At 45.0% G+C, this 26,005-nt stretch overlaps 12 protein-coding genes across 12 annotated transcripts; 6 read left to right on the plus strand and 6 right to left on the minus strand.

Annotated features, from left to right (window-relative positions):
• Positions 1-512: 512 nt before the first annotated feature.
• On the minus strand, positions 513-1,082 carry N7469_006690 (Yae1 family protein; the record flags this gene model as incomplete). The annotated part of the gene is made up of 1 exon (XM_056645608.1): positions 513-1,082. One exon carries the CDS (start codon positions 1,080-1,082, stop codon positions 513-515), a length of 570 nt encoding a protein of 189 aa, XP_056499049.1.
• Positions 1,083-1,270: 188 nt separating this feature from the next.
• On the plus strand, positions 1,271-3,277 carry N7469_006691 (methionine--tRNA ligase MES1; the record flags this gene model as incomplete). The annotated part of the gene is made up of 2 exons (XM_056645609.1): positions 1,271-1,404; positions 1,495-3,277. 2 exons carry the CDS (start codon positions 1,271-1,273, stop codon positions 3,275-3,277), a joined length of 1,917 nt encoding a protein of 638 aa, XP_056499050.1.
• Positions 3,278-3,867: 590 nt separating this feature from the next.
• On the minus strand, positions 3,868-5,072 carry sonA (putative nuclear pore complex protein (SonA); the record flags this gene model as incomplete). Its single annotated transcript, XM_056645610.1, has 2 exons — positions 3,868-4,701; positions 4,809-5,072. 2 exons carry the CDS (start codon positions 5,070-5,072, stop codon positions 3,868-3,870), a joined length of 1,098 nt encoding a protein of 365 aa, XP_056499051.1.
• A 1,691-nt stretch (positions 5,073-6,763) lies between these two features.
• N7469_006693 (cytochrome P450) lies at positions 6,764-7,455 on the minus strand (the record flags this gene model as incomplete). The annotated part of the gene is made up of 4 exons (XM_056645611.1): positions 6,764-6,866; positions 6,900-6,994; positions 7,130-7,188; positions 7,248-7,455. 4 exons carry the CDS (start codon positions 7,453-7,455, stop codon positions 6,764-6,766), a joined length of 465 nt encoding a protein of 154 aa, XP_056499052.1.
• Positions 7,456-8,167: 712 nt separating this feature from the next.
• N7469_006694 (uncharacterized protein) lies at positions 8,168-9,221 on the plus strand (the record flags this gene model as incomplete). The annotated part of the gene is made up of 2 exons (XM_056645612.1): positions 8,168-8,282; positions 8,371-9,221. 2 exons carry the CDS (start codon positions 8,168-8,170, stop codon positions 9,219-9,221), a joined length of 966 nt encoding a protein of 321 aa, XP_056499053.1.
• Positions 9,222-10,020: 799 nt separating this feature from the next.
• Positions 10,021-10,851, plus strand: N7469_006695 (alpha/beta fold hydrolase; the record flags this gene model as incomplete). Its single annotated transcript, XM_056645613.1, has 1 exon — positions 10,021-10,851. One exon carries the CDS (start codon positions 10,021-10,023, stop codon positions 10,849-10,851), a length of 831 nt encoding a protein of 276 aa, XP_056499054.1.
• Positions 10,852-11,263: 412 nt separating this feature from the next.
• N7469_006696 (ubiquitin-conjugating enzyme E2 variant) lies at positions 11,264-12,907 on the plus strand (the record flags this gene model as incomplete). Its single annotated transcript, XM_056645614.1, has 1 exon — positions 11,264-12,907. The coding sequence occupies one exon, from the start codon at positions 11,264-11,266 to the stop codon at positions 12,905-12,907; it is 1,644 nt and encodes a 547-aa protein (XP_056499055.1).
• Positions 12,908-13,108: 201 nt separating this feature from the next.
• On the minus strand, positions 13,109-14,849 carry N7469_006697 (cytochrome P450; the record flags this gene model as incomplete). Its single annotated transcript, XM_056645615.1, has 4 exons — positions 13,109-14,100; positions 14,163-14,415; positions 14,466-14,638; positions 14,720-14,849. 4 exons carry the CDS (start codon positions 14,847-14,849, stop codon positions 13,109-13,111), a joined length of 1,548 nt encoding a protein of 515 aa, XP_056499056.1.
• An 898-nt stretch (positions 14,850-15,747) lies between these two features.
• On the plus strand, positions 15,748-17,100 carry N7469_006698 (uncharacterized protein; the record flags this gene model as incomplete). The annotated part of the gene is made up of 6 exons (XM_056645616.1): positions 15,748-15,894; positions 15,963-16,326; positions 16,389-16,506; positions 16,565-16,629; positions 16,696-17,024; positions 17,080-17,100. The coding sequence occupies 6 exons, from the start codon at positions 15,748-15,750 to the stop codon at positions 17,098-17,100; spliced, it is 1,044 nt and encodes a 347-aa protein (XP_056499057.1).
• A 504-nt stretch (positions 17,101-17,604) lies between these two features.
• On the minus strand, positions 17,605-19,446 carry N7469_006699 (uncharacterized protein; the record flags this gene model as incomplete). The annotated part of the gene is made up of 8 exons (XM_056645617.1): positions 17,605-17,858; positions 17,922-18,218; positions 18,274-18,353; positions 18,418-18,543; positions 18,596-18,694; positions 18,748-19,028; positions 19,120-19,345; positions 19,397-19,446. The coding sequence occupies 8 exons, from the start codon at positions 19,444-19,446 to the stop codon at positions 17,605-17,607; spliced, it is 1,413 nt and encodes a 470-aa protein (XP_056499058.1).
• Positions 19,447-21,228: 1,782 nt separating this feature from the next.
• Positions 21,229-23,271, plus strand: N7469_006700 (putative galactose oxidase; the record flags this gene model as incomplete). Its single annotated transcript, XM_056645618.1, has 1 exon — positions 21,229-23,271. The coding sequence occupies one exon, from the start codon at positions 21,229-21,231 to the stop codon at positions 23,269-23,271; it is 2,043 nt and encodes a 680-aa protein (XP_056499059.1).
• A 539-nt stretch (positions 23,272-23,810) lies between these two features.
• On the minus strand, positions 23,811-24,953 carry N7469_006701 (NAD(P)-dependent alcohol dehydrogenase; the record flags this gene model as incomplete). The annotated part of the gene is made up of 2 exons (XM_056645619.1): positions 23,811-24,263; positions 24,324-24,953. The coding sequence occupies 2 exons, from the start codon at positions 24,951-24,953 to the stop codon at positions 23,811-23,813; spliced, it is 1,083 nt and encodes a 360-aa protein (XP_056499060.1).
• Positions 24,954-26,005: the final 1,052 nt, after the last annotated feature.

The raw sequence follows: 26,005 nt of genomic DNA on the forward strand, positions 1-26,005 counted from the left end.
GTGGCTATTTACGAATTGGATGGCTCGGCATGATTAAAAGTGATACCTTATATTCTAGGTCATAAAAGTTGCACTATGATATCAACATAGATTGACTTCATTTGCACGTTGCAATGTAAGAGTGAAGCATGAGTGAAGCACGTAGGGCTAATGTGCATTGAGATTCCGCTCAGTGATGGTTAGTCGCTGTACATCCATCTCCTTGTGCCTTCGCTTTGTACTTCGCCTTGTATTCGATCATTCGATGATTTCTCAATGTCAAGGGAGATCCTCTTGAGTTGAACAGCTGCGATGCAGAGTAGTTGATTTGGGCTTTGCTTTGCCTTGAGACGAGGCGTGCCCGTTTATAGGGGGTTGATTCAAACTTGAGTCTTCGATCGAAGTATATGCTGCATTTGCATTTGCAGTTTCATTTGCTGTATAATGGCTTCCCTTCGACGGATCTAAGCCCCAGCTTGACGCGAAGCTCAAATAACAATGTTGAAGTAGTCGTATAGCCGTGAGAGATCAGCTCAGTGACGAACATTCAATGCACTGATATCTTCAATACTCCCAGTACCATCTCCAGGCTTCTGGCCCTCCTGTCTCTTCGAACCTAAGATATCCTCACTTTCACCCATCGCCCGTTGAATAAGTTTGGCTTTGACAGCCGCACCTTTCAACCGCTCATCAACATCATTCACGGCCTCCTCGGTATTATTCATATCCAACGAGGCTGGATCGACCAATTCCATGAGAGTTTGCAGATTTCTCGCAAGTCTTGCACTGGTCGGAGGTAATCGAGGTAATTCCTTGCTTATCGACGGATCAAGAGACAGGGTCTCCGTCATGAGAGGCGTAGTCAATGGCTGCCCAGATGTTTCAGATGACTTGATCTTTGAATCCGCTAACCGTTGAGCCCAAACGAGAGATTTTCCATAAAGACGACCCATCTCTATAAACTTCTCAAATCCCTTTTCCACGGCGAAGACACTGCCTTCGGTATATCCGGCATGAGCACCATCGGCAGTACCCAGATCATATCCCTCCTTATAAAATTGTTCCTCAAGATCAAGTAGACTATCCAATAAATTGGATTCCATGATGGACAATCGTATATCGTACCAAGCTGTAACAATTCGATGTTCAAAGAACAAAAGAAGGATGATCTAATTTTTTTTTTTCTTTTTCAATTTGATATGCGGGGCGGATGTCACGAGATGTCCGCCTTTCTTCCCGCCGCAACAGCCCCTCCACGCTTTTCTTTTCTCATCTCCTCCCAAAAACCAATATGGCTTCAGACCCAATTCTGCCCAAGAAGGGCGAGCGCAATATCCTTGTGACTAGCGCATTACCCTATGTGAACAATGTTCCTCATTTGGGCAACGTTGTTGGCTCTGTACTGAGTGCCGATGTATTCGCGAGGTATGACTCAAATCCAACCCTCCCCCCCCACTATTCGATATCAACTTCCATTTCACGGGGAATTGTAGCTGACGCGCACACATTTATTAGATATCACAAGGCTTGCGGACGTCCTACACTATACATCTGTGGTACTGACGAGTATGGTACTGCGACGGAAACAAAGGCATTGGAGGAGAAAGTGACCCCGCAGGAGCTTTGCGCAAAGTACAACAAGATTCATCAGGAAGTGTATGAATGGTTCGGGATTGGATTCGACCACTTCGGCCGTACACCTACTGAAAAGCACACCGAGATCTCCCAGGCTATCTTCAAGCGTCTTTATGAGAATGGGTTCCTAGGTGAGCGGACAGCCGAGCAACCTTTCTGTGAACAACATGGTTCGTTCTTGGCAGACCGTTACGTCGAGGGTGAATGTCCCCGCTGCCACTACGACGATGCCCGCGGTGATCAGTGCGATAAGTGTGGTCACCTGTTGGATCCATTCGATCTCATTAAGCCCCGTTGCAAACTTGACGGCGCTACTCCAGTCCGTCGCGAGACGAAACACGTCCATCTGCTTCTCGACAAGCTTCAGCCGGAAGTTGAGAAGTGGTCTGCCGAGTCAATTTCAAAGGGCGACTGGCCTAAGAACTCGCGAGTGATTACCGAGTCTTGGTTGAAGGAGGGTTTGAAGGATCGTGGTATCACTCGTGATTTGAAGTGGGGTGTTCCCGTCCCTCTGGATGGATATGATAATAAGGTGCTGTACGTCTGGTTCGAGGCCTGTATCGGATATCCTTCGATCACCGCAAACTACACCAAGGATTGGGAACTCTGGTGGCGCAACCCTGAGGATGTTCAATTGTATCAGTTCCTGGGCAAGGACAATGTTCCTTTCCACAGTGTTATCTTCCCCGCTACTCAGATTGGTACTCGGGATACATGGACTATGAATCACCACCTGAGTGCTACTGAGTATCTGAATTATGAGGGTGGAAAGTTCAGCAAGTCTCGTGGTGTTGGTGTCTTCGGTACCAATGCTAAGGATACCGGCGTGCCCGCTGATGTCTGGCGTTACTACCTGCTCAAGAACCGTCCCGAGACTGGTGACACCCAGTTTGAATGGCGCTCTTTCGTCGACAGCAACAACAGCGAGTTGCTTGCTAAGCTTGGAAATCTTGTTAACCGTGTAATCAAGCTTGTCACTGCTTCCTACGGCGGTGTTATCCCTGAGTTCACTATCCCAGAGAGCTTCAACCCCTTCCTGGAGGAGGTCACCACTCTCACTCGCCAATATGTCGAAGAGATGGAGAGCGTTCACCTGCGTGCTGGTGTTTCTACCGCCATGCGCATTGCCGAGGCCGGTAACGGTTTGATCCAAGCTAACCGCTTGGACAACTCTCTCATTGCCAACGAGCCTGAACTTGCCGCAGCTGTCGTCGGTTCCGTGCTGAACTTAATCCACCTGCTTTCCGCCGTCTTCGCGCCATACATGCCCACAACTGCGAAGTCTATCCTGGAGCAGTTGGATGCCCCTCTGCTTCTAATTCCATCCCTTGATGGTCTCAAAGATGGCTGGAAGCCCACTAGCCTGAAGGGCGGTCACAAGATTGGCAAGGCCAAGTACCTGTTCTCCCGTATCGACTCCAAGAAGGCCGACGAATGGCGTGATCAGTTCGGAGGTTCCCAAGCCGACCGAGCGAAGAAGGAAGAAGAAGCCGCCAAGGCAGCAGCAAAGAAGGCGGCCGCCAAGGCCAAGAAGAAGGAGAAGAAGGAAAAGAAGGGCGTTGAGGCCACTGCCAAGGGTGGAGTTGAGAGTCCCAGTGCTGATGCCGACGCTGTCGAGAAGGTCACCGATGGTGTTGCCCAGGTTACTCTTCCCACCTCTTGAGCAGCGTGCAAAATCGCAAAACCACCCCGCTGCATGGGGTATGCATGAAATGATTTCCTATTGTGGCGTACGATATTGTGGTTTATGGTCATGGGGAAGTGGGATTTGGGGTTGATCTACGACGATGGAATGGCATTTACTATACACATGAATCTATGCGGTGTTCTGGAAAAGACTGGTTGCATTGATGCATTCTATCTTATGATTTTTATATCCTCGATCCAAGATATTTGATTTCTTGTAGTCGTAATATACTTGAACAGTCCTTGTACTTACGAACTTGGACTAAAGAGAGCTCTAGTTAGAATGCCTCAATCTTTTACCTAGCATACACCACTACATAGTCTAGATTTGGAACTGAATAGAAAACTGAGACTAGCTAGTATAAGAATACTGCGTCCTCAGTGCTGGTACCAGTGATAAATTTTCCCATTTGGCAATTCTTCAAATAAAAACAAATACACGCCGATGTGATAGAAAAGAAAAAGTTTCATTACATGCTCATAGCGCCAAAGCCACCAGGGTGCTCTAGAAATCAAACCAGATTCCTCATCTCCCTCTTTGTACTTCACTTCAGTCGATCAATTCAATCACCGCTTGCGAGCACCGCCAGGTCGGGGCTTCATCTCATCTGGTCCCACAGGGTGCAGCATGACCTTGTTGGTAGTTTGCTGGGTATTGGCCGAGTAACCCTTGCTCCAATCATAGCTTACAGCGTAAGCAAAGATATTACCATTGCGACTGAAAGCAGTGCTAGAGATAGGACCGCCAACAGATGGGTAACCCTTAAGACGGTGCTTCGCATCCTTGTCCCAGAAGTGGAATGTACCATCACTACCAGCCGTACTGAAAGTTCCATGAACGGGGTGGAAATTGATCGAGTTGACAGAGTAAATGTTGCAGATATCACGGTTGGCGGGAGGAGTTTCACGATGACACTTGAAGGAAAAGTTGGAAGCAGAGTCCTTCTCCTCAACATACTGAATAGCACATCTTCCTTCAATACTACCAACAGCGAAACCAGAAGCATCAGCAAAGCAGCTGACTACCCGCGTCTGCCACTTGAGGGGGGATTGCATAGTCTTGTAGAATTTCGTCGGGTTATCGAGGTTAACGATATTGATGTAACGATCCGCAGTCCCGATAACAAGCAATTTATTCTTGACATCCATTGTGTAAACGCGGTCTTGACAATCAATCTGCGCAATCGGGTTCGACTGCCTGAGATCCCAGTATTTGACAGTCTTATCCCAAGAACCCGTCACGAGAAGCGGAGATCCACCGGCCGACGGGTTGGGAATCATATGGCAGCTTCGAATAGGCGCATCGTGCGCGGCGACCTGTACGGGGGTTGTAGCACCAGCACCAAGATCAAGCATTCGAGCAGCCTTATCCGCGCCAGCACCAACGACCTTCGAACCATCCTAGAAAAGACAAGAATCAATTAGCTATGTCATTCCGAGACCGGCATAACCGTATCAGGATGAGTACTAGGAGTAGAGAAAAAGAGAGAGAGAAAAAAAGGCCTTACCGGAGCCCAACAACAGCTCAAAACAGGAGCCTCATGCTCAAAAAGAGCTTTACCTTCACTTAAGCCTTGCTCATTAATCTCGTAGATACGAACTTTCTTATCCCACGACGCAACAGCCAAATGATCAGATGCCGGCGAGAAGGCCATATCCGAGATACCATCCTCGGGGGGTTGATTGAGCGCTACATCTTTTGAGATGTCACCAGTTGTGTTTGCAGCACCGGCAGACGCAGATGCAGCGCCGCCACCAGAAAAGAGAGTCATCACAAGGGCGCGCGGTGAATTGTTTCAAGGTTGGAGGTATCGTGAAAATCGAAGAGAAAGTGTAATGTGGTGGAGCTGTGTCGTCGCTCACACTTTCACGGAAGCTCGACGGAGAGGTGGATTGAGATTTGTGGTTGAGGGAGTAGGAGGAGGATTGGAGAAGAGCTGGAAAAAGTAATTCGTGAAGCTGCGTTGAAGCGCTGCGCGATGGGCGGCAGAACTTGCTACCGCCTTCTACTTACAGTCGGGTGAAGTATAAACAGGAAGAGGAGAGAAGAATGTGTAGAAAGGAGGTAATATTCGGAAATAATTCACATGAACAGGTTCAAAAGTTTGAATAATTATGTTATAAGGCGATGATCTATCAAAAGTGCTTGTGGCTCAGTTGTATACTGGACGAAGAAAGGCATCTACTAAATAGCCATAGTTAACAAGATACCCGAAAATATGTACTTTTGGGTCGAGTTGAATATCCACATATCATCAATGATACTTAATATGGATATTATGGTACAGTCCTTCCCCGGGAATACTATGAATGAACCCTTTATTCAAAATGAACATCCTCATTGATTACTTTGTTAAACTAGTAATTGTGCGACTCGAATCCCTTAGCTGGATTCGTTGGACGCAGATAAAATACCCGCAATAATTGCGGAACAAGCTTGTAAAATTCACTTAATGCGATCTGCAAAAGAAAGTCAACTTTAGTATGCAAAGGTAAACAAGTCTCTTCAGAGACTCACGTTTTTCCCAAGGCAAATGTGAGTCCCATATCCGAAATGAAGCATTGCTTTTTCCATATGCTCGCCATCTGCTCCTACCCAGTGATCCGGGTTATATTGTTCTGCATCTGGACCAAACCCATGCGTGTTATACTGTAGACCTGCTGGATCCATTCCAAGAATAAACTTCTCCAGAATATAATAGCCATAAATTTTGACCCTGCATGATGGAACTTCTCGTGGCATGCCGGGCCCCACGCTAGGGTGTAGACGCATCCTTTCGTTGATACAAGCCCGTGGATATGGAAACTTGATGGCTTCATTATATTTAACGGGAAGAGACAAGAGTCCATTAGAAATAGTGGCGTCAAATCCAGTAGTAAGCCTTTCGTAAGCCTCGAGGCTTTCTGTCAAGTGGCCTAGAATATTCGACAGTGCGATTGCTGTTGTATCGGCGCCAGCAAAACTGGTCTTGTGTTAGCATACTAATAGAAGCGTCCCAGACATAGAATGTCTTACAATGAGCCATGGGATTCGGAACGTATATGCGGAGTATGAGAAATTCACTTTATCTCCTCGGCCAGCGCTGAGTTCAACCAGTTTTCGAAGCATATCACGTCGATCATCTTTCTTCTCTTCTATTTCATGCATGCGCTTATCCATTGCAATCATAAGACGCAACGGCAAGATCGATGATCGTTGAAATAGCCTCGCGAAAGGTTGAATTGAACGAGGCCAGAATCGGAGCTGTGAATTTAGACAAATATGAGGGAAGCGTACTAGCAATAGTGTTTCTGATGCATATCGAATAGATAGCTTTCATATAGTTCCCAACATGCATCCGTTCTTCCATAAATCCAAATCTACTCCCAAAGAATAGCTCACCAAGCACATCAAAGGCATAGCTTTACACGTCAGTCGATGAAAACAAGTTGGAGGGGGAGAAAAGATCATTTACTATTGCACCTATAAAGCTAAGTCGACCTTAGACTTGCTCCTGGAGAATTCTCGCATTGTATCGCAGAGACTCTGCGTACAGGAGCTTATAGCGTCTTCAGGTTCCAAAACACTGGCAATTCAATAGACACAATTGACTATACACCGGCGCTCTGTATATGAATTTTCATCGCAACTCTGGAAGTGGCCCTCGTATCCTTTATTCACTTTGTTACTTCCCCATGCGTCGTAGAAAACGGTCTGGAAGGATATTAGATAGAGCACAAGGTTCCAAAAAGCGTAGATCGACCTTGTTTAGATGTGGTTTTGTTCCGTAGATAGTCTTCAAGAGTAAGCCTAGATCCCTACTTCGATTAATTATCAGTGGTGCCCTACCTTGATTTCGCTAGGACCTGAACAGGATATTTCATTCGGAGCGATGCGCGCAAGGTGTCCTAATTCGGCAAACAAACTTAATTAGAGTATAACCACAGGTAATGGGATGATGGTATACCGTATCTCTTGTGGAGTGCACACTGGGTATATTCCATGTCTCCTCTAGCTGATTTGTAGACAAGCCATGCCCTACTGATGGAAGAGAGAAAGGGACCCAGAATATTGTGTAGAGGATGGAAAAAGCGAGCATAAATGATCCAGCCTGTCCAATAGACCAAGAATGTCGTGATCAACCCTTGACTGGGTGATAGCGTTGTCAACAACATTGCTATAGTTTCATTGGCAGTGGTGACACAGCGTGCTTCTGACAGGGTATAGAGACTATATATAGTCCAGTCGAGGATGCAACACTGGATTCGATCATGGAACCTTAAATGAAAAGTTGTAGTATGTACTCAGAATACCGAACTATGAGAAATTTCAATAAAATGCCATCTGCTGAGATTATATAGAACACACTGGCCCAGTTTCAATGACCAAAAAAAAGTACTTTGCTCTTAAGTATAAGTACTTATCCGTAACCTATCCGGCTAGATTGAATACTCCCATTTCCTCAAACTTTTAAAAGCTATGCGTCTGCGTTGATGGTTTTTATTGTTTTCAGCCTCGGTATTCCCAGTATGCAAAATCAAAGATTCGCGGTGTCAATCCCTATCTCATTATTTTCAACTTAAAATCTGCCTCTCACACATTCCACCTAATTACATTTCTTTTCTGATCATTCTATATTGTCTATTCTATCTACTGCATCTCCGTTTGGACTTATAGTTATAACACGTGATTTTCATGTGCATGTGAAGAAGCTTGAAATCTGAGTTTGATCCACTCTCTAGACGATCATCGGGCAGTTAATTGATCCGATTCAACTTATATGAGAGATGTCTCTGCCGCCGCGTGGGTCCATCATTTATCGTTCCGTCGACAAGTTGAAAAGGGAACAAAAAAAATCTACATTGATTTGCTCACCTCACGACCAAAATGGCAGGTTTTCTGGCGGCCTTCGCAAACCCTTTCAACTACATCGGTGGTGTTAGCTTCAATCCAGAAAATGATATTTCGGACTTGACAGGCAAAGTTGCATTGGTAACAGGAGGTGGGTTAAAATAGCCCCGGAATATTCCTGAAACACCCATCACGAAGCAATAAGTTGCGTACTTGTATCAATCCCTAACTTTTTCTAGGAAACGCTGGCCTCGGCAAAGAAACAATTCTCCAACTCTCAAAACATAAACCAGCTAAAATCTTCCTGGGAGCACGATCTGAATCTAAAGCCACGGCGGCCATTGAATCTATCAAGTCTTCCTTATCCACAGATGTCGATATAACCTGGCTACCACTTGACTTAGCATCTTGCGACTCCGTTGAAAACGCCGCCAAAAAATTCAAAGCCGAATCAGAAAGACTTGACATTCTCGTCCTCAATGCGGGAGTTATGGCTTTACCAGCAGGAGAAACTGATCTGGGCCACGAAATTCAGCTCGGGACAAACCACACCGGGCATTTCCTGTTAACGAAACTGCTATTACCAACTCTGTTGAAGACGGCAGAGAAGCCTAACTCAGATGTCCGTGTCGTATCACTCTCCTCAATCGGACACAATTACGCACCAGGTTTCGACACAATCTTGAATCAAGACAAGCTTAAAAAGGTCGATACCACTGCTAGATACGGCGCGTCAAAGGCAGCCAACATTCTATTCGCAGCAGAGCTTGCACGTCGACATCCCTCAATTACGTCGGTGTCGGTACACCCGGGTGTTATCCTTACAGACTTGTACGATTCTATCAACCAGCGATCACCAATCATTTCCCTCGGCTCTAAGTCACTGAGCTTTTTCGGATCCTCCGTTTCCCAAGGTGCATATAATGAGCTTTGGGCGGCTGCTGGTGCGAAGAAAGAGGATTTGGTTAATGGGGCTTACTATGTCCCTGTGGGTAATCACAAACCCCATAATAAATATGTGCGAAGTGAGAAGATGGGGAAGGAATTGTGGGATTGGACTGAGACTGAGCTGAGCAAGAGAAGTCTTTAATTGGGGTTATCTTTAGTTCAGCCCTGGCATGCGTGTACTAGTATTTTATGAACACCTGCATACTATGTATTCAATTGTGTACTAGAGTTAATGGCCTTGTTTGAGATGAATAATGTGGGAAATGTACACTGGCACTAATCATCTTATTTCTTGAACTAGACAGGTATAGAACTGTAGCTGTTAGATACAAAGAAAAGTCCATAGGATACTCGTGTTAACACAAGCTAATAAAGTGGTACTTACATGGATACTTTGGCATTGCTCGGATTTCATTGCGTCGCGGTCGGAGGACAACATTTTTCAAATTTCGACAAGCTGACATATCTTCCAATGGCCCATTTCGATCTTTATTAATCCATTGAATACAATGGATTATTTCTCAAGAGACAACTGTTTGCAGTGTAAGACGTAAGGTAAACTACTCAATGAGATCACCATATTGGCGGGATACTTTCTCCCTTCCAACCGGCACTCAGTGATGATCCATCGATATTTTCCTCGGCGATCAGAAAATAATGCATGTAATTTAATTAATGGTATACTCATATTCTTGTATTTATGAATAACAATGCAGTATTGAAAATTGATCCAAGTTTCAAGCCAGACCTTCTGGAATTGAATAGTGTCGTCATAGATGTGAAGTCATCGTTCTGTGGGGAACATACATCAGTGTGATTGAAGTTTATATCAACTTCCAAAGTCGCATTATATATTTCAACCTGATTTCCAGGTCTGAAACTGTGAACGAACAATATCATCCTGCCACAGACGATTTTGCAAATACATCCGCAGAACAATTATGCCGTTCCTGAAACTCCGCGACAATGCCGAACTCTTCTACCAAGACTGGGGTAACCCCAAAGGAGAAATTGTCACTTTTTCACATGGATGGCCCTTGAGTAGTGACAACTGGGAAAGCCAAATGATCTTCCTAGTCGACCAAGGCTATCGCGTGATTGCACACGATAGACGAGGTCACGGTCGTTCCACCCAAAACTGGACCGATCACAACATGGAAATCTACGTCGATGATCTCCAAGAACTATTCGAGCATCTGAATATTAAAGACGCGACAATGGTCGGACACTCGCACGGTGGAGGCGAAGTGACTCGCTTCCTGGGCAAGCATGGTACGAGCCGAGTTAAGAAAGCCGTTCTTGTCGGCGCAGTACCACCCCTGATGTTAAAGACCCCAGCCAACCCCGAGGGCCTTGATAAGTCCGTATTCGATTCTTTCCGCGAAGCAATGCGCAAAGATCGAGCCCAGTTCTTTTTGGATGTTCCGACTGGGCCATTCTTCAACTTCAATCGATCTGGCGTGACGAAGAGCGAGGGCCAGATACAGAATTGGTGGCGACAGGGTATGCGAACGAGTTTCAAGGCTGCATATGATTCTGTCAAGGACTTTTCGGAGACGGACTTCACCAATGATTTGAAGAGTATCAATATCCCTGTGCTTGTTCTTCATGGCGATGATGATCAGGTAGTACCCATTGGTGCAGCTGGGCTTAAGTCGGCAAAGCTTTTACCACAAGGAAAGCTCAAGATTTACCCTGGAGGCTCTCATGCCATTCATAACATCAATGTGGATGAGATGAACAAGGATCTCTTGGATTTCCTGAAGAAATAGGGATAGTGACAAAGTTGTCATGGTCCATTTTTTGTCGAAACACGAATATTCCAATCTTTTTCTACAGAGCTTGAACTTACAAGCCACGAGACTAAAATAATTTTCCAATACAAGAAGCGAAATACGATCTTCTACGCATTGTATTTGAACTTTTTATAAAGAAAACATTGTAATTTTCATGGCGTTACTGAATTAAGTCCCCGGCCTCCTTTTGATGTCAGTCTATTCCCTTTGAAGACGCCGCCACAGCCTCATGTCAACTAGCTATGAGTCAGACAATCAGATTTCCTAATTAAATCCAAAACTTCAGAAGGATTGGAAATATATAAATAACTTACTTTGCGGCGATTTTATTCAATTATTTGAATCCAGATATCGTTTTTTGCAACTTCGCGACTAGTCAACTCTCAAAATGGCGATGCGCACGGCTTTGCAAAGTCTGGCCCGAGTCCATAAAGAGATCGAAGATGTCAACGCAGACTTTCATTCGCTTAGAACAGTCTTAAAAGAGACAGAAAATCAATTGAAATGGAATTTTGTCATGTTCCCGAATGATGGAGCGCTGTCACATCTTCCTCTAATTGGGGAACTTATCATTCCCGATGAATACCCAGACAGCCCGCCTGTACTTCATCTCTTTACGCGCACTTTTCGATTTAATGTTGATGCATACCGAGGTATGGTAAGCAACGATAAGAAAAGCACAATGTGCTTCGATATTTTAAATAAAAAAACGGCAGGGGGGACATGGGAGCCTGAATATACGATATCTTGTCTCTTTGCAAGTCTCATGCAGGCTTTGGTGTCACAAAGAGTCCCTCAAACTTCTGGCTCTGATAGACCGGAGTTTGTCACCATGATAAAACTCTCGCAAATTAAGAAAGAAGTTAAAGAGGCATATGAATCACGTAAAGATATCTTCCCTTCTCTCCCTCTCATACCGACCATCCAAGCAACCCCAATCAAGGCCAAACGATTCGTTTTCACCCGACTCGGAGAATCCTCCACACTCGACTGGCTTAATTTCGAAGAGGAGAATATATATGTTAGTCAACGCATTCATCTTCAAGATCGCAAAAAGACACGAACTTGGTCGACTTTGCTAGATCTAAGGAATCTGCATCCAGGCGTTGTTTTCTCCGTCATACTTTCGAACAAACCAGGAGCAGACTTGGTTGGAAAAAAGAACGACACAATTCTTATTCGAAATGGTGTAACCGGAACTGCAGCAAAGAAAAAAGCAAAAGAACCGATCGCCTGGTTCTATCATGGAAAACCATTAAATGATAGAAATCTCTCCGTCTGCGTGACAGTGACAAATGACCAGTTCACAATGGCCTATAAGGATGACGATACAAATACCTTTCTAGTCCATGGCGATACACCCATATCGAAACTAGAAGTGGCCCAAATAGGGAGAGTTGATCGTATGCCATTCTATCTCACAATCCTATTGAAAAGAAGGTCTGGAAGCCAGGGGTTCATCAACGTGCTTGATCAGAAGGGATTTGGATATATCCATACCCCTAAGATCCAAATACCCGAGACAATTCAACAGACCCGTCCAACTTCTGTTAAATTAGTCCTGGGCGTTGAACAAACAGCTCGTCTACAAGGAATAATTGATTTCTATAATATGGGCAAAGACTTCAAAATTCAAAGAGGTGTCGCGTCTCCAGCGCAATGTACACTCTTCGATTATTCTGACTACGATAATGAAGAATCAACGAAGATTATAAGTGAAGTATACACTCCACTGCGCGACAAGGTCGTCGAGATGAATGTCACCGCTATAGTAGCGGATGGGGACTGTGTTGCTGTTTTAACAGGTGCTCATCGAAACTCTAACAAGGAAGCAGAAGTCGATTCTTTCGTAGATCGAAAAGTGCCGCCGATCGTCATGAGGTTGAGAGATAATAGCGTGAAACAATCAGGGGTGGATGATTTGTTGAGGCGGATTGCTGAAGATCCTCAAAAGGACTGGGTTCATGTTGGCGATACTTATATCCGGCTTCCTCAGCTTATCAAAGTTCAAGGTCGACTACAATTCGAGTAGTGAGCCGAATTTGCTGTCAAAACGGATGTATTTTTGAAGCTTTGCTTTATTTGGTGGACATCAAACTTGAATAAATGATAATGCAGTTCTCGATACATAATACTATATCTACTAGGCAGTATACACCCTGGAAGCTTTTTATTTGACACTGAAAGCGAGTATATCAAATTCTTGTCAGAATCGAGACTTTAAATTGCGAGCTTATACTCGATGGGAAAGCTTTACATTAATCCCCGTTTGTCGCATAAAGAAGCTGTTGTGAACCACCCAGTCCTTGCTCGGATCGACCAAACTAACATTATACCGAGACACAATAGTTGCAAGAACTTTGTAAACCTCAAGAAGACCCAGATGCTTACCAATGCACATACGACTACCTCCTCCAAAAGTTAAATCAGAATTATTCATAAGACGTAGCCGTTGTTGAAACTGCTCTTCCGTCTCAAGGGCCTCGTCACGAAGCCATCTCTCGGGGCGGAACTCTTCAGCATCTTTGCCCCAGACAGATTCATTTCGTCCGATGATATATGGGTTCATACCGACAACACACCTCGCAGGAACGTGTCTTCCATCAGGCAGGTTAAGACCACCTTTTGGGACGTATCGTTCAAGACACATTGCAGCACCCGGGTGACATCTCATTGCTTCGCGAACAACTGCATTCAAATATGAAAATTCTCGAGTATCCTTGAAACCTACCACTTCCGGTCCTGATCCGGAATCATAGGCGGGAATCTCAGATCTAAGGCGCTCCCACACATGCGGATGTTTCAAGGAAAAATATATCGCCGCATTGAGTGTGATACCAGTTGTATCAGCTCCTGCAATCATATTTATCATCAGATAAGAAATGATTTGCATATCATCGACTACATCTGGGAACTTCTCTTTGGCCTCAATGAATTTATCCAAGAAGTCGGGCTTGCTGAGATCATGGTTTGCGGCGTCATTTCCTTGCAGGCGATCTACTAGATGCTGGATCGAGATATTGGTGATCGTCCCGAAAGAAGGTGGTCCAAGTCTGTAAATTGGATTCTTATCGAGTAAATGATCTAAGATCGGCATCTGGCCCACGAAAGAAAAATAATCCATTGCAATATTGGCAGTTCGTAAAGTGTGGTCGAAATCGTAGCCCTTTTCCAGATATCCAATAGGCTGGCTGAATGTGGCTTGACCAACGACGTCCCAGGTATCTGTTGTAAGTTAGCATGAGCACTAGACACATAATAAGATTAGATGATTGATAATATCATACAGAATGAAATCCATTCTCCAAGGTCACATATTTGACTATCCTTGGATACATCCACAAAATTTTCGTCTAGGCGTTGACATAAGTACCGGATCATGGTGTCGATGTGACCTTCCAGTGAAAGAATCCCATTTAAAGAGTAATATTTGGAGATAGGCCTCTTTTGCAAAGAATGTACACTGGGATCACATTCACTGAAAAGATTATATATGATTTTACCATTGTTCAGAGCGCTACTCCCATGATAGAATTCTGTCTGGAAATAATGTCAATCCAAGCTGATAATCGCAAGCTTCAACAACGTACCTTGAGATAATCCTCTTTTGTACTATAGATAGTCTTGATTAACCCAGGGAAGTCCAGGTCTAAGACGTTAGGGGCGATCCGCACGACTGGGCCGTAGTTCTTGTGCAGCTCTTGAATTACTAGATGATAATTTCCCCGCCTAACGTGAAACATTCTCCACAGGTTTGACCATCCTGTTGATATGTCAGATATTTATCACGAAAAAGATAACTCGATAGGAGGATATATTTATCAGGAAATTTGTATGATCTTACCCGCGACAGTTGGGCCAGGAAATTGGCGTAAGGGGGAAATTAAATATGAAATCAAATACCACAGGGGAAGAGCTGCCAAAGAGGCATAAACAAGCATGAAAACATTGCTATTGAGATAAAAATCCAACATTGTTATGCGTATATTTCGACTTCGATGATGTTCTGATAAAGTGGAAATGATTTTAGGAGAATTCGACAGCTTCGAAAAGAAGTAATATATGCTCTTCAATCCGGTGGAGGTCACTTAATCCGCGAAAGGAACTAGTCTTCCTCCTCTCCTCCTCCCAATGACGATCTTCATCATTAGTCCAATATCGCGGTCCAGGTCGCAGCACGAGGCAAGCCTTTGCTTTTCTTTCTCTGTGGTCTAGATTCACCATTGGCGGGGCTGTCGTCACAAAGTACAAAAAAGCACGCTAAATAAACCGTGCATAAAACTAAAAGAATGACAGCGGGTAATCCGAACCAACCAGAGGAAGCGAAGATAATTTATCAGAATTGACAATGGAGCCCGGATGAATGGGGCGTTTCCCCCGCGAGAGTTGCGTCCGTTGACAGTTGACCTGTCGAATGCACAGACCTTGATGATCCATAACCTCGTGTCTATTGTTACAGAAACTGAAGCTCAAAGCTTTATTCTTCACGTGGGACCCCTTAAAGCAGATGCCTTCCACTGAATAACCTCTGCTCCTTTTCCACTTAAGTATAAAGTTGAAATTCAAAGTTTAGTTAATATCAAGGCAAATTCGTATAGTCTTAAGGATTGGATACGAACGATGCGGAATTATAATCCTCGTTTCACACAGAACTTCTCGCTTGTACTTATGTCGAGGGTCCCAGCAATATCATCGATAGCTCACAATAATTATTCTGACTCCTTTGATTCTGTTATGATTGCCAGTGCGAACAAACTTTCATCCTAGATTTATATCTAGAGCATGTCTTTGCCCAATTCGCAAAGGAGGAGCTTCAGTAGTGTCTTAATCCAAGCTTGATCTTGCTCTCGGCGCTAGAAGATACATTCCAAAATGCTGGCCGGCAAAGGAGTTCGTGCCGTTGCCGTGATGTGGTTCATGACTTTCCTCTCACTCATATTCGTTCCTCTACGAATGTATACTCGGATTTATATTGTTAAAGCGGTTGGCATAGACGATCATGTCTACAACCTGGCATGGGTAAGTTAAAATTTAATGAGTATTGCCGCCAGCTCATACCTTCTAGCAGATTGCTCAATGAGTCTTAGGTATTTCTACTGTTATACACAGTATTCCTAACCATTGCTGGAATGTTTGGGTTCGGACAACCAATTGCGGACCTTCCTACGGATTCAGCTGTAAAAGCTGTTTATTATGAGATGATCGGGCAAACGTTCGCGGTTTTAGGAATGGCCATTGCAAAGCTTTCGCTAGGAATCTTCCTTTTACGCATTGTCGTAAAACAATGGCATCGAATTTCCATCTGGATTTCGATGGTGAGTCTATCTATTGTCTCGGTTATGACAGCAATCATATTCTGGATTCAACGTTTGCCATCTGAAGCCATCTATGATCCACGCGTTAAAGGTCGCACGATTGTGATTGTCACGCCATTTTCTATACTTCTTGGATGTAAGTGGTCTCGCCGAGAAGATACTATCCTATCTGAGATGAGTCTTAAATGATTTACTTAGCTTGGTGTGCTGCCGTGGATTTCTACTTTGCTCTTCTGCCTTGGATTTTCATATGGAATCTGAACATGAAACTCAAGGAGAAGATGTCTATTGCAATAAGTCTAAGTCTCGGTTTTATGTGCGTGACCCCCAAACTGCTGTCTGCGAAAATATCAATTAACTCTATTTCTTTATAGAGCTTGCGCCTGTGGGGTTGTCCGAACAATTGATCTCGGCGGACTGTCGAGTAGTAATTATACCGGTGAATATCTCAAATTGCCGTCATCCTGATATATAAACGCTAACCATTCCATGACTTCTCCAATAGAGGATACTGTTGATCTGATCATTTGGTCGGCAGTGGAGTTGGCCGTCACTCTCATCTGCGTCGGCATTCCAACTGTTCGCCCTCTCTATCGCACCATAGTTCACGGATCAAAGCCAGAGAGCTCAAGTGACAGATTCAATAAGCAAAATGACTCCGATCACTCATCGCGCTTTCGCATGCGTAACTTGGCAAAGGATAATACATTGTTCAGCATATCACAAGAAGGTCGAACTGAGTCTTACATTACTCGAAATAGAAATCGAAGTGACGAAGAGATTCTTGTGGGACAGGATGGAGTCAATCGCGATGGAATTGTTGTTCGAGAGGAAGTACGCATTGAAAGCACCATGGATCGATTTTGAGACATCTGATTATGATTATTAGGATGTATGGGGGCTTCTTTAAACTGTTAAATAACAAAAACTGGATCGTTTCGAATGCATTTTGCGTATACTATCATGTCATTTTCAGAAGTTACCTTCGCCATCAAGGACCAGTAGGTGGAATGAAAGGTAGTCTATATTATATTTGAGAAATTATCTCAATATCAACTACTAAAATCTTTTATTTCTTCGTTTTCCTTGACTCGAATTCTACGGCGCGACTATCCGGCCGTTGTCTTGCTAAATCTTAGTAGAATAGGCTCTAGCCAAAATCAAATACCAACAACGACAGAATCGTCAGAATCGTACTACATAGTTATCGCACTAAATCCTAAAGTGACAATGAAACGCTATGGTACGTATTCTGGGACCTTTTTTTCTCAATTTTCGAAGTTGACCTTCCTATGTTTGGTTACCATGCTCGGCTCAAACTGGGCAAGACCTAACTCTGAATCATTCTTCTGTGAACCACTCCCGCCAATTCCCCGAGCAACGAATCCTCTGTTTGCTTGCGCTAGTCAAAGATTCACTTCCCGCCTAGCTCCTTGAGAAGTTTCAAGGATGGCGAAAAGAAATAATCTCCACCATTGGATTGGATGAAGGGAAGGAAACTAGTCGTAGTATGCTTTCCTTCGCCATCAACAAGGGCCGTGGTGAGAATCTTTTGACTTGGCTTCTGGGGCTTTGAGACAAGTTGTCCAATGATAGCGTCTTGGCCGGGGTTATGGCCACCGGTGTACTCGGTCTTGTCTGCTGGGAATGTATTCAAATTGACCCAGCCTCGAAAAGAAAATGGAGGGTCAGTTAAAGTGGAAGTATCTCTTGGGTTTATTTTGAACTTACTTCTTTTCAAGAATTGAAAACCGTTTCCAATACTGGACTGGTAACAAAGAAACATGAGGCCTCGATCGTTTTGCGTCTCATTCGATTCAGTCTCCTTGGGATCGACTTCAGGTCCATAAGGGATACCGCGACGCATGATATCATTCATATCCCTATCGCTGACGATGCTTCGCGGCTTAGTCTTTCGTATGTGCGAAGAAAATGGACATTTGGTGTGATCATTAACGTTATAGTTGAACTCGTTTAATCTTGCATCCTTTGGTTCGTCCGTAAAAGGATGTTTTTCAACAGGTGCCCCTATCGTATGCGTCAGCATCTGAGGATTAATCCACAATACCGCTTAGCTACTTACCGCTCTTCCAACGTCCAACCAGCCGCGCTCCAAGCTGATCTTCAGTGAAGTTCAGTTTGGGAGCATTGTCTTTGAGGTATCTAGAAATGGCACAGTTAGATGAATGTCCCAAGTATTTGAGTAGTAGAGAGATTGGGGACTGACTTGTTGAATTCAGGGACATATTGCTTGAGCTTACGAACGACGAGGTAGCTGCCATCTTTGGCCCAGGGTTCGTGTTTCGATTTTGGCTCATTGTTCATCTCTCCATCGTGTCCGATGATGATGCGTCTGTTGATTTAGTAAATGCGCTGACTCTCTCCAAAATCATGCAACTACTCACCCGGGACGACACATGTACTGGTAGTTTCCATCCCCTTTCTGGCATTTCTTGTCGAAGCCTGTCAGTCGAGGCTGAGATATGGCATCCAAGAAGCCGAAACTGAGATGCTATTAGACCAAAACATTTTTAACGCATGGAATTCGAAGACTCACTGCTCATGTCCTTTGTCTTTGCCGGGGCGTTCTTTTCCATTTAGGGTGAGAACATGTGTGATTCCATGAGTAGAGCTGAAGTACTTTTTAGCCAGGTTGTCGGCCGTCTGCTTGACGCTCGACTCAGTTCCGCAGATCAACAGCACACCATCAACACCATCATTTGCCGCTTTGAACTCGTCCATCCACTCATTGATTCTGTCTCTCCCTTCAGCGACCATATCGGCTTCCATACCCTTGCGAAAAGGATCATCTCTGAAGCGGCTCTTGCTCTCGTCCAGCTACAGCAACCGCAAGTCTTAGCATTAGCTCGCAGTACTGAATATACAACGACATAGTAAAACATTGTGGCTGTACACTTATTGAACTTACCTTCTGCATACCCTTGAAGCTGAAGGAAATGTTGACCAAAGCAAGCTCGTGCAAGGTACCCGGCTGCGAGTTTTTGACCTCATGTATTTTTTCCTTGTGTTTCAGCGCATCTGCCGAAGAGGTGATGATTTTATCATCCATCAATTTTCCGAGGCTAGGCTTGAATTTGGTAGCATCGGTGATTTGAAAGAACCAAAAGGTCTGGTATTTCTTAGGTAGACCAGGCCTAATGTAGGTCAGTATGAGGGCTAGTGACGACATGCATGGAGACTCTTACCAGATATCACCTTGGATATTATTAAAATCAGGGGCGCTAGCTTCAGCCATTTTGCAACAACAACTTCAATAACTTGGACTCAAGAAGGTAAAAATTAATGAATACAGAATATTGAAAACTGAATTATCTATGGCTTCTTGAGCCTCGCTTTATAGATAGCTTTTCCATAGTGCTGTAGGTTGTCCCGATGGGACCCCACACCTCAACTCTCGAGAAAATATAAATTCCGACCATGTCATAGATGAGTCGATGTAACTACGTTCCTCTCCATGATATGATTTTCTGAATGCATGAACTGTTTGCGGAAATTTTCAAGTTTGATAATTCATGCTGTACCCGGGCTACTGCATCTCTATTCATGTAAAGTTGATGGGCACGTTATTATACACTGACAGAAAGGTTCCAACCAGGCCTCTTATGTTTATTGAGAGCGCACAAGGTAGGAAAATCACAGCAATGTACATTTACATTTACAAGAGTACTGTTATTTGGCCATAAGGCTTGGGTCTTGTTAGACTTTTACAAAGCTGAATAGAATGAGTATTTCTGAAGATCTGAAAACGCTGCAACATTAGCAATGGATTTTCGAGAAATCATCCACAAGCCTACATGCGCACAAATTAGGATCACCTACATTCGGTGTGGTCTATTATCCTTTCTTGTCAATGAAAGCGGCGCAACAGTTACAGCTGAGCATTTCCGTCAACTATTGCACATACCACCCTGGCTTAACTATGGTCGAATCCGAGTGCCATTGACTAAGGTAGATCCACAAGCTTAATTGATGGGCTATAAAATCTGGCGGCTGGTAAAGTATTGCAAATCCTTCCAGTTTCGTCGGTCGACGAGACATCGATGGTACACTAGAAAGGAAAACCCTAAGAATTGCCGGATTGGCATACCCCACTAGCCGGGGCTACGCTTGTACTACTTTGTCTTCAGGATCTACCATTTCAGACTACCATTTCGTTTGACCCAACGCCGTGGATAGCATTCCCCCTGTAGTCGCAATGTGCTTGTCATCGCAGCAAGGGCATCTTCTTTTTTGTCCTTTTGGCACCTAATCGTAGAAGTGGGGCCAATAAAAATGAAGATGGCTTTGAGTGGTATCTGAAATGAAATGAAGTATCATTCTTTAAATTTCGGAACCCAATTGCTCTATCTCCTTTTGTCATACTCGTTGGAGTATGGAATGATTAGGTTTGCGGAGTTGTGGGGCACTGACGGGCTCGGCGCCGGCCCGCTGCGGTTCCCACTTGATGAGCTTAACCAAATTCACATTCCACACTTACAATCGACGATGCCGGAATTGGCTACTCCGATACTCCACGGAATTCGGAAAGAAAGAGGATTTCCGCGGCTCTAGCTATCAGTGTGATCGATATTGTGATTCTGGATTCCTGCCCAACCCCAATCTAGCCCCGACAGCACAGTCGGTATTCCTATCTCTCGCTTGATGAATGGTTGATATAGCAGACATGGCCCATGCCAAGATTCAACGCCTCAATGAGGCTACCTACCAAGACTCCGCTTGCCTGTCTGTTTACATGCCAGCAATGTACATATGTCTAAACATTCTTGGTGTACCATCGTACACGGAAGGAAGGCCTCGCTTGTGTTACACGGACGATGCTGATCTCGATTCTCAAATATCTGCCATGCGGCGATCAAAATAATGCCGCACTACAAAAGGAATAAACATCATGAGAGTTCATAGAATATTTTATGGTGCAAAGCATCGCGCTGGAATACATTTTCGTTGAGCCTGACGTTCCTCGGCTTAAGCTCATGACAAACATTCGCGACCGAATTACCGTGACACTACTTCCAAAATGAGGACTAGATGGCATACAGGAGCGCTGTTGCTCGGAGCCGCGACAGCTAGTGACACTGACTATCTCGAGTCTCTGTATCGGGAAGGAAAGACGCCTGACACCGCGATGATTGGCGGCAGGCAAGTTGCGACATTATCACAGCCTCTGCCGCAAGGAAACGCCATCGACACCGCTGGATGGAAGGTTGAATGCTCCTCGACTATCACTGGCCATGGATGCGACCAAGCAATTGGAAATAATACCAATACCTACTGGCAAAGTGCGGCCAACAATGACGTCCACAATATCACGGTGAACTTGGGAAAGGAACGGACTGTCAATGGGTTGACGATGGTTCCCAGACAGGATAAAGAACAGAATCTCATCCAACAGCATCAGGTTTTCCTCAGCACTGATGGGAAGAGCTGGAACGAGGTCGCATATGGTACATGGTGGCCAGATAAAGCCATGAAGCTCTCAGCTTTTCAGCCTCGAAAGGCCAACTACCTGCGTCTGTCTGCGCCTGCGAAGGACGGCATCGCCATCGCAGATCTCGAAATCTATGAAACCGAATTCATTGCTCCAAATGCTTCATTGGGCGCCTGGGGTCCGACCATCGATTTACCCTTGGTACCTGTTGCTGGAGCCGTTGATCCCATTTCTGGCGCTGTAGTGACATGGTCCGCATGGGGTCACGAGATTTTCACAGAAAGTCCGGGCGGTGATACACAGACAGCTACTTGGCACCCAAAGAGTCATTCTGTTACTCAAAGAGATGTTGAGGAGACACAGCACGACATGTTCTGTCCTGGTATCTCGCTGGATCAAAATGGCAAGCTCGTCGTCACTGGCGGAACCGATCAAAGCCGAACTAGCATCTACAACACCTCTGACGATACTTGGTATAAAGCAGCAGCCATGAATATTGATCGAGGTTACCAGGCAACATCAACTCTCTCGGACGGGCGTATCTTTGCTATCGGCGGTTCTTTCAGTGGCGGAGTAGGTGGTGGCTCAGAGGGCGAGACTAGTACTGCGCGTGGTAAAGACGGCGAGGTATACGATCCTGTCAAAAATGAGTGGATTAGAATATTTGGCGCCCGAGTAGGACCAATGCTTACCGATGACGTTCGAACTTACCGACAAGATAATCACGGCTGGATATTTTCCTGGACCAACGGCTCCGTTTTCCAAGCTGGTCCCAGCAAAGCAATGAACTGGTATGGCACATCAGGGAATGGTACTACCAGCTCCGCTGGAAATCGAACAGGCGACGAAGATGCCATGTGTGGTAACGCAGTTATGTTTGACAATGGCAAGATCCTCACATTCGGTGGTTCTATCTGGTACGAAGAGAAGCCTGCGACAAGCAATGCGGCTATTATCACTATTGACAAGCCCGATCAGCCCGTAACTGTTGAGAAAGCAGGAAACGGGATGGCATACAAACGAACTTTTCATTCCTCTGTCATTCTACCCGACGGCTCGGTATTCGTTAATGGTGGTCAAGACGTTGGTACCCCTTTCAAGGAGGGCGGCGCTCATTTGACACCAGAGCGATTCATTCCCGGTCAAAATGGTGGAGAGTGGATCAAACAACAGAAAAACAGCATCGTCCGAGTCTACCACAGTCTCTCTCTGTTACTCCAGGACGGAACAGTTTTTACAGGTGGTGGTGGCTTGTGTGGAGATTGTTACGCCAATCATTTCGACGGTCAAATCTACACACCCCCATATCTGCTAAATGACGACGGAAGCCTGAAGACTAGACCTGTGATCAAGAGCATTTCCTCTGGTGTGGCAAAGCCTGGAGATACCGTCGAGGTAACCACTGAAGGTGATGTCGACGAGACAGCATCCATCATTCGTTATGGCTCCGCGACGCACACAGTGGACACTGATCAGCGACGTATTAGTTTCAAGCTGCAGAAGGGCGATGGTAACAAATACAAATTCCAGATCCCTGCCGACGCTGGTATCGCCCAGCCTGGATACTACATGCTTTTTGTTCTCAGGAATGGGGTTCCCAGTCATTCTGTCAATGTTCGGGTGGCGGTTTAGACGATACGAAATGGTTGTCATGGCCAATAGTGTCGGGATTGAGGATGTGTTTGAGCTTATGGAATATTTTCTTGCGGGGAATCTTTCGAAGCGCTGCCTTGAGATAACAGGAGATAATAGCCCTCTTTTAATCTAATCAATAATCTTGAATCCAGAAAGCTTGTGATTAGATCCAGCAGTAAGGAAGGTTACACAATGAAACACCAAATGAAGGCCATATACCTAAACTACCCTTATATCCTATATTATTCCAACGGCAAGTTTAATTCTTGAGTATGTATAAAGTGGGAATTTCTATATCGAGGGTGATATCACGTACTCCTACCCAGAGATTAATACAAATACAGCTTTAATTAAAGTCAAGTACTCGTTTGATTCGGCTTGCACCGCTCTACGTTTATACTCTATTGAAATTGATTGATAATGTACATTACCCAAGTGCCTGGCATCCAAAAAAAAAGACTGCGATGTTGCCTTCAAGTGATTCACACCAGGCAAAATCCACGTTTGACTGCGTCTTGTAGGCAGAAGTCCACTTTCTATTCCTGGGGATTTCCAGCAATCGAGTCGTCGTGTACTTTCACAACGACCTTTCCACGCGCACGTTTAGTGGCAATGCGCTCGTAAGCCTGTAGAACATCCTGCATGTGGTATACGGAGTCGACAGGAATCCGCAATCGGCCCTCCTCGATAAGACGCGCTATGTACATTGAGTCCTCGCACGCTGGTGGTGTGCTGAACGTGATATAGCGGCGCGGTACGCCACCTAACCAAGTTGGCAGGTAATAATTGAGCAGGATATTGCGAGTCGATGCAAGGATACCCTCAAACATGCCGATATTGACCACACTTCCTTCGGCCTTAAGGTAGGCAGGCGAGTTGACGAAAAGCGCCTGCGTGCCGACGCAATCGAGAACAAAATCGAACGGCTTGTCGCCATATTGATTCGCTATGTATTCCGGTAACTGGTCATGTTTACGGTAGTCGATGAACTAATTCAAGGTTAGTGATGCTTCTGTGTACAATATTAATGCTTCCGAGTTTTGAGATACCTCATTCACGCCCATATCACGGACAATAGACTCGTTACCACCGCTAGCTATACCAACCACATAAGCTCCACGAAGCTTACATAGCTGTACCACAACAGATCCAACAGACCCACTGGCTCCATTAACTAGTACGCTGTGACCCTCACGTACACCTGCGGTGCGAATCATTTTGAGAGCAGCGCTGCCAGCGCAACTAAGACCCGATGCTGATACCATATCAACAGCAGCATCAATATGTACGACCTGATTGCTAGGAAGCTTCACATATTCTGCTAGTACACCCTGACCCATTAATATGGCGCTAGGAATATTCTGGAAGGCGACGACATGCGCACCCGGAGTACGCAGCTCTACCGGTGCCAAATCGCCAGCTGCTACCACCTCGCCCGATAGCTCAATCTCTGGGACATATTGAGTGGAGAAGGGCAGGAGGGGTAATGCCTTCATCGTGAACTCGCTACTAAATTGCAGTGAAACGTGTGATACGCGGATCAAGACATCGGATGATGAGGCTGTGGGTATCGCTGGCGTTGGGTAGTCAGAGGCAAGTTTGAGGGAGCTGCATGCAGGCCCACGCTGCATGCGAACCCAAGCACGCATTAATGGTGGAACGGTTGGTATTTGGGTCATTGGTTGCATTTCCTTGAGTTGTTTGATGTGTGGTGAGAATATGGAAAGAATACAAGGGATAGTTGGGGGCGTGAGAGTGGGGAGAATTGGGGGCGTTGTCTAGTAGTACAGAAAAGCGAAACGTGTCTTCCAGATCTGCCGTTGTAGTAATCTAGCAATGAAAAGGTACTTTGAGTATTTAAGCCGCAACTAAATTTTTTATATCTTTATATCATGTAGGAGAAAAGGCATGCTGCTTGACAAAGGAATACGTGTCTTCGGGCGAACCGGACGAAGTAGTCGGACCACCCGGACGGACTCGCCTGAGTCATATTTGAAGACATTGTCTAGGCAGAAATAGATTACGTATTTTTATTTCTTTGGAACATATTGAGTCAGATACTTGAGTATTGCTGTATGGCTAAAAGGGGGGCGTGGTCAGCATTTGAACGCCACATTGCAATAGACCTCCATGGATATCTGCTTACTCGGACTATGGCGTCATTTAGGGCTTCCTAAATTTCCATATTGGAATTTAAACTAATCAGATCTTCAAGGTTTAGTAGTTGCGCAAGACGGAACAATTGATTTCGAATTGAAATAGAGCACCAAATGTGATTTCAGATGCCCATGGCTGCAGTGCCTAGGTCTCTTGACCGGATGGGACCTTGCCAGTGGGCATATACAAAGTAGGCTTCCCGGTGGCTAGTCGATGAATACTATATAATGAGAGATGTAAGGTCAACGAACATGAATTTCAGCCTGTGAGACACAATTACGGAAGAAGTAAGACAGATAAAAACTGTTTTCTTTGATAAACTTTAGAGAGACTGAGAGCCCGCGACGGCCCGAGCCGTCATAAGCCATTGGACACCATGCCGGCCATCGCACGATGTTAACCCAAGATGCGGTGAGAATTCCGGACGTGCGCAAAAATAAGTAGGAACAGGGGGAAATGTTTGACCATGTATAGTTCTTTCGGTCCGACTACCACCTCTGACTGACACTTAACTAGTGGCCTTGATATATATTGATAGCCTCTCGATCGAAGGACCGATCTCAATACCAAGTAT

The sequence above is a fragment of the Penicillium citrinum genome (assembly GCF_028827155.1).
Source record: "Penicillium citrinum strain IBT 23319 chromosome Unknown utg000006l:1.0-3011923.0:1.0-3012962.0, whole genome shotgun sequence".
Classification (NCBI taxonomy): Eukaryota; Fungi; Ascomycota; class Eurotiomycetes; order Eurotiales; family Aspergillaceae; genus Penicillium; species Penicillium citrinum.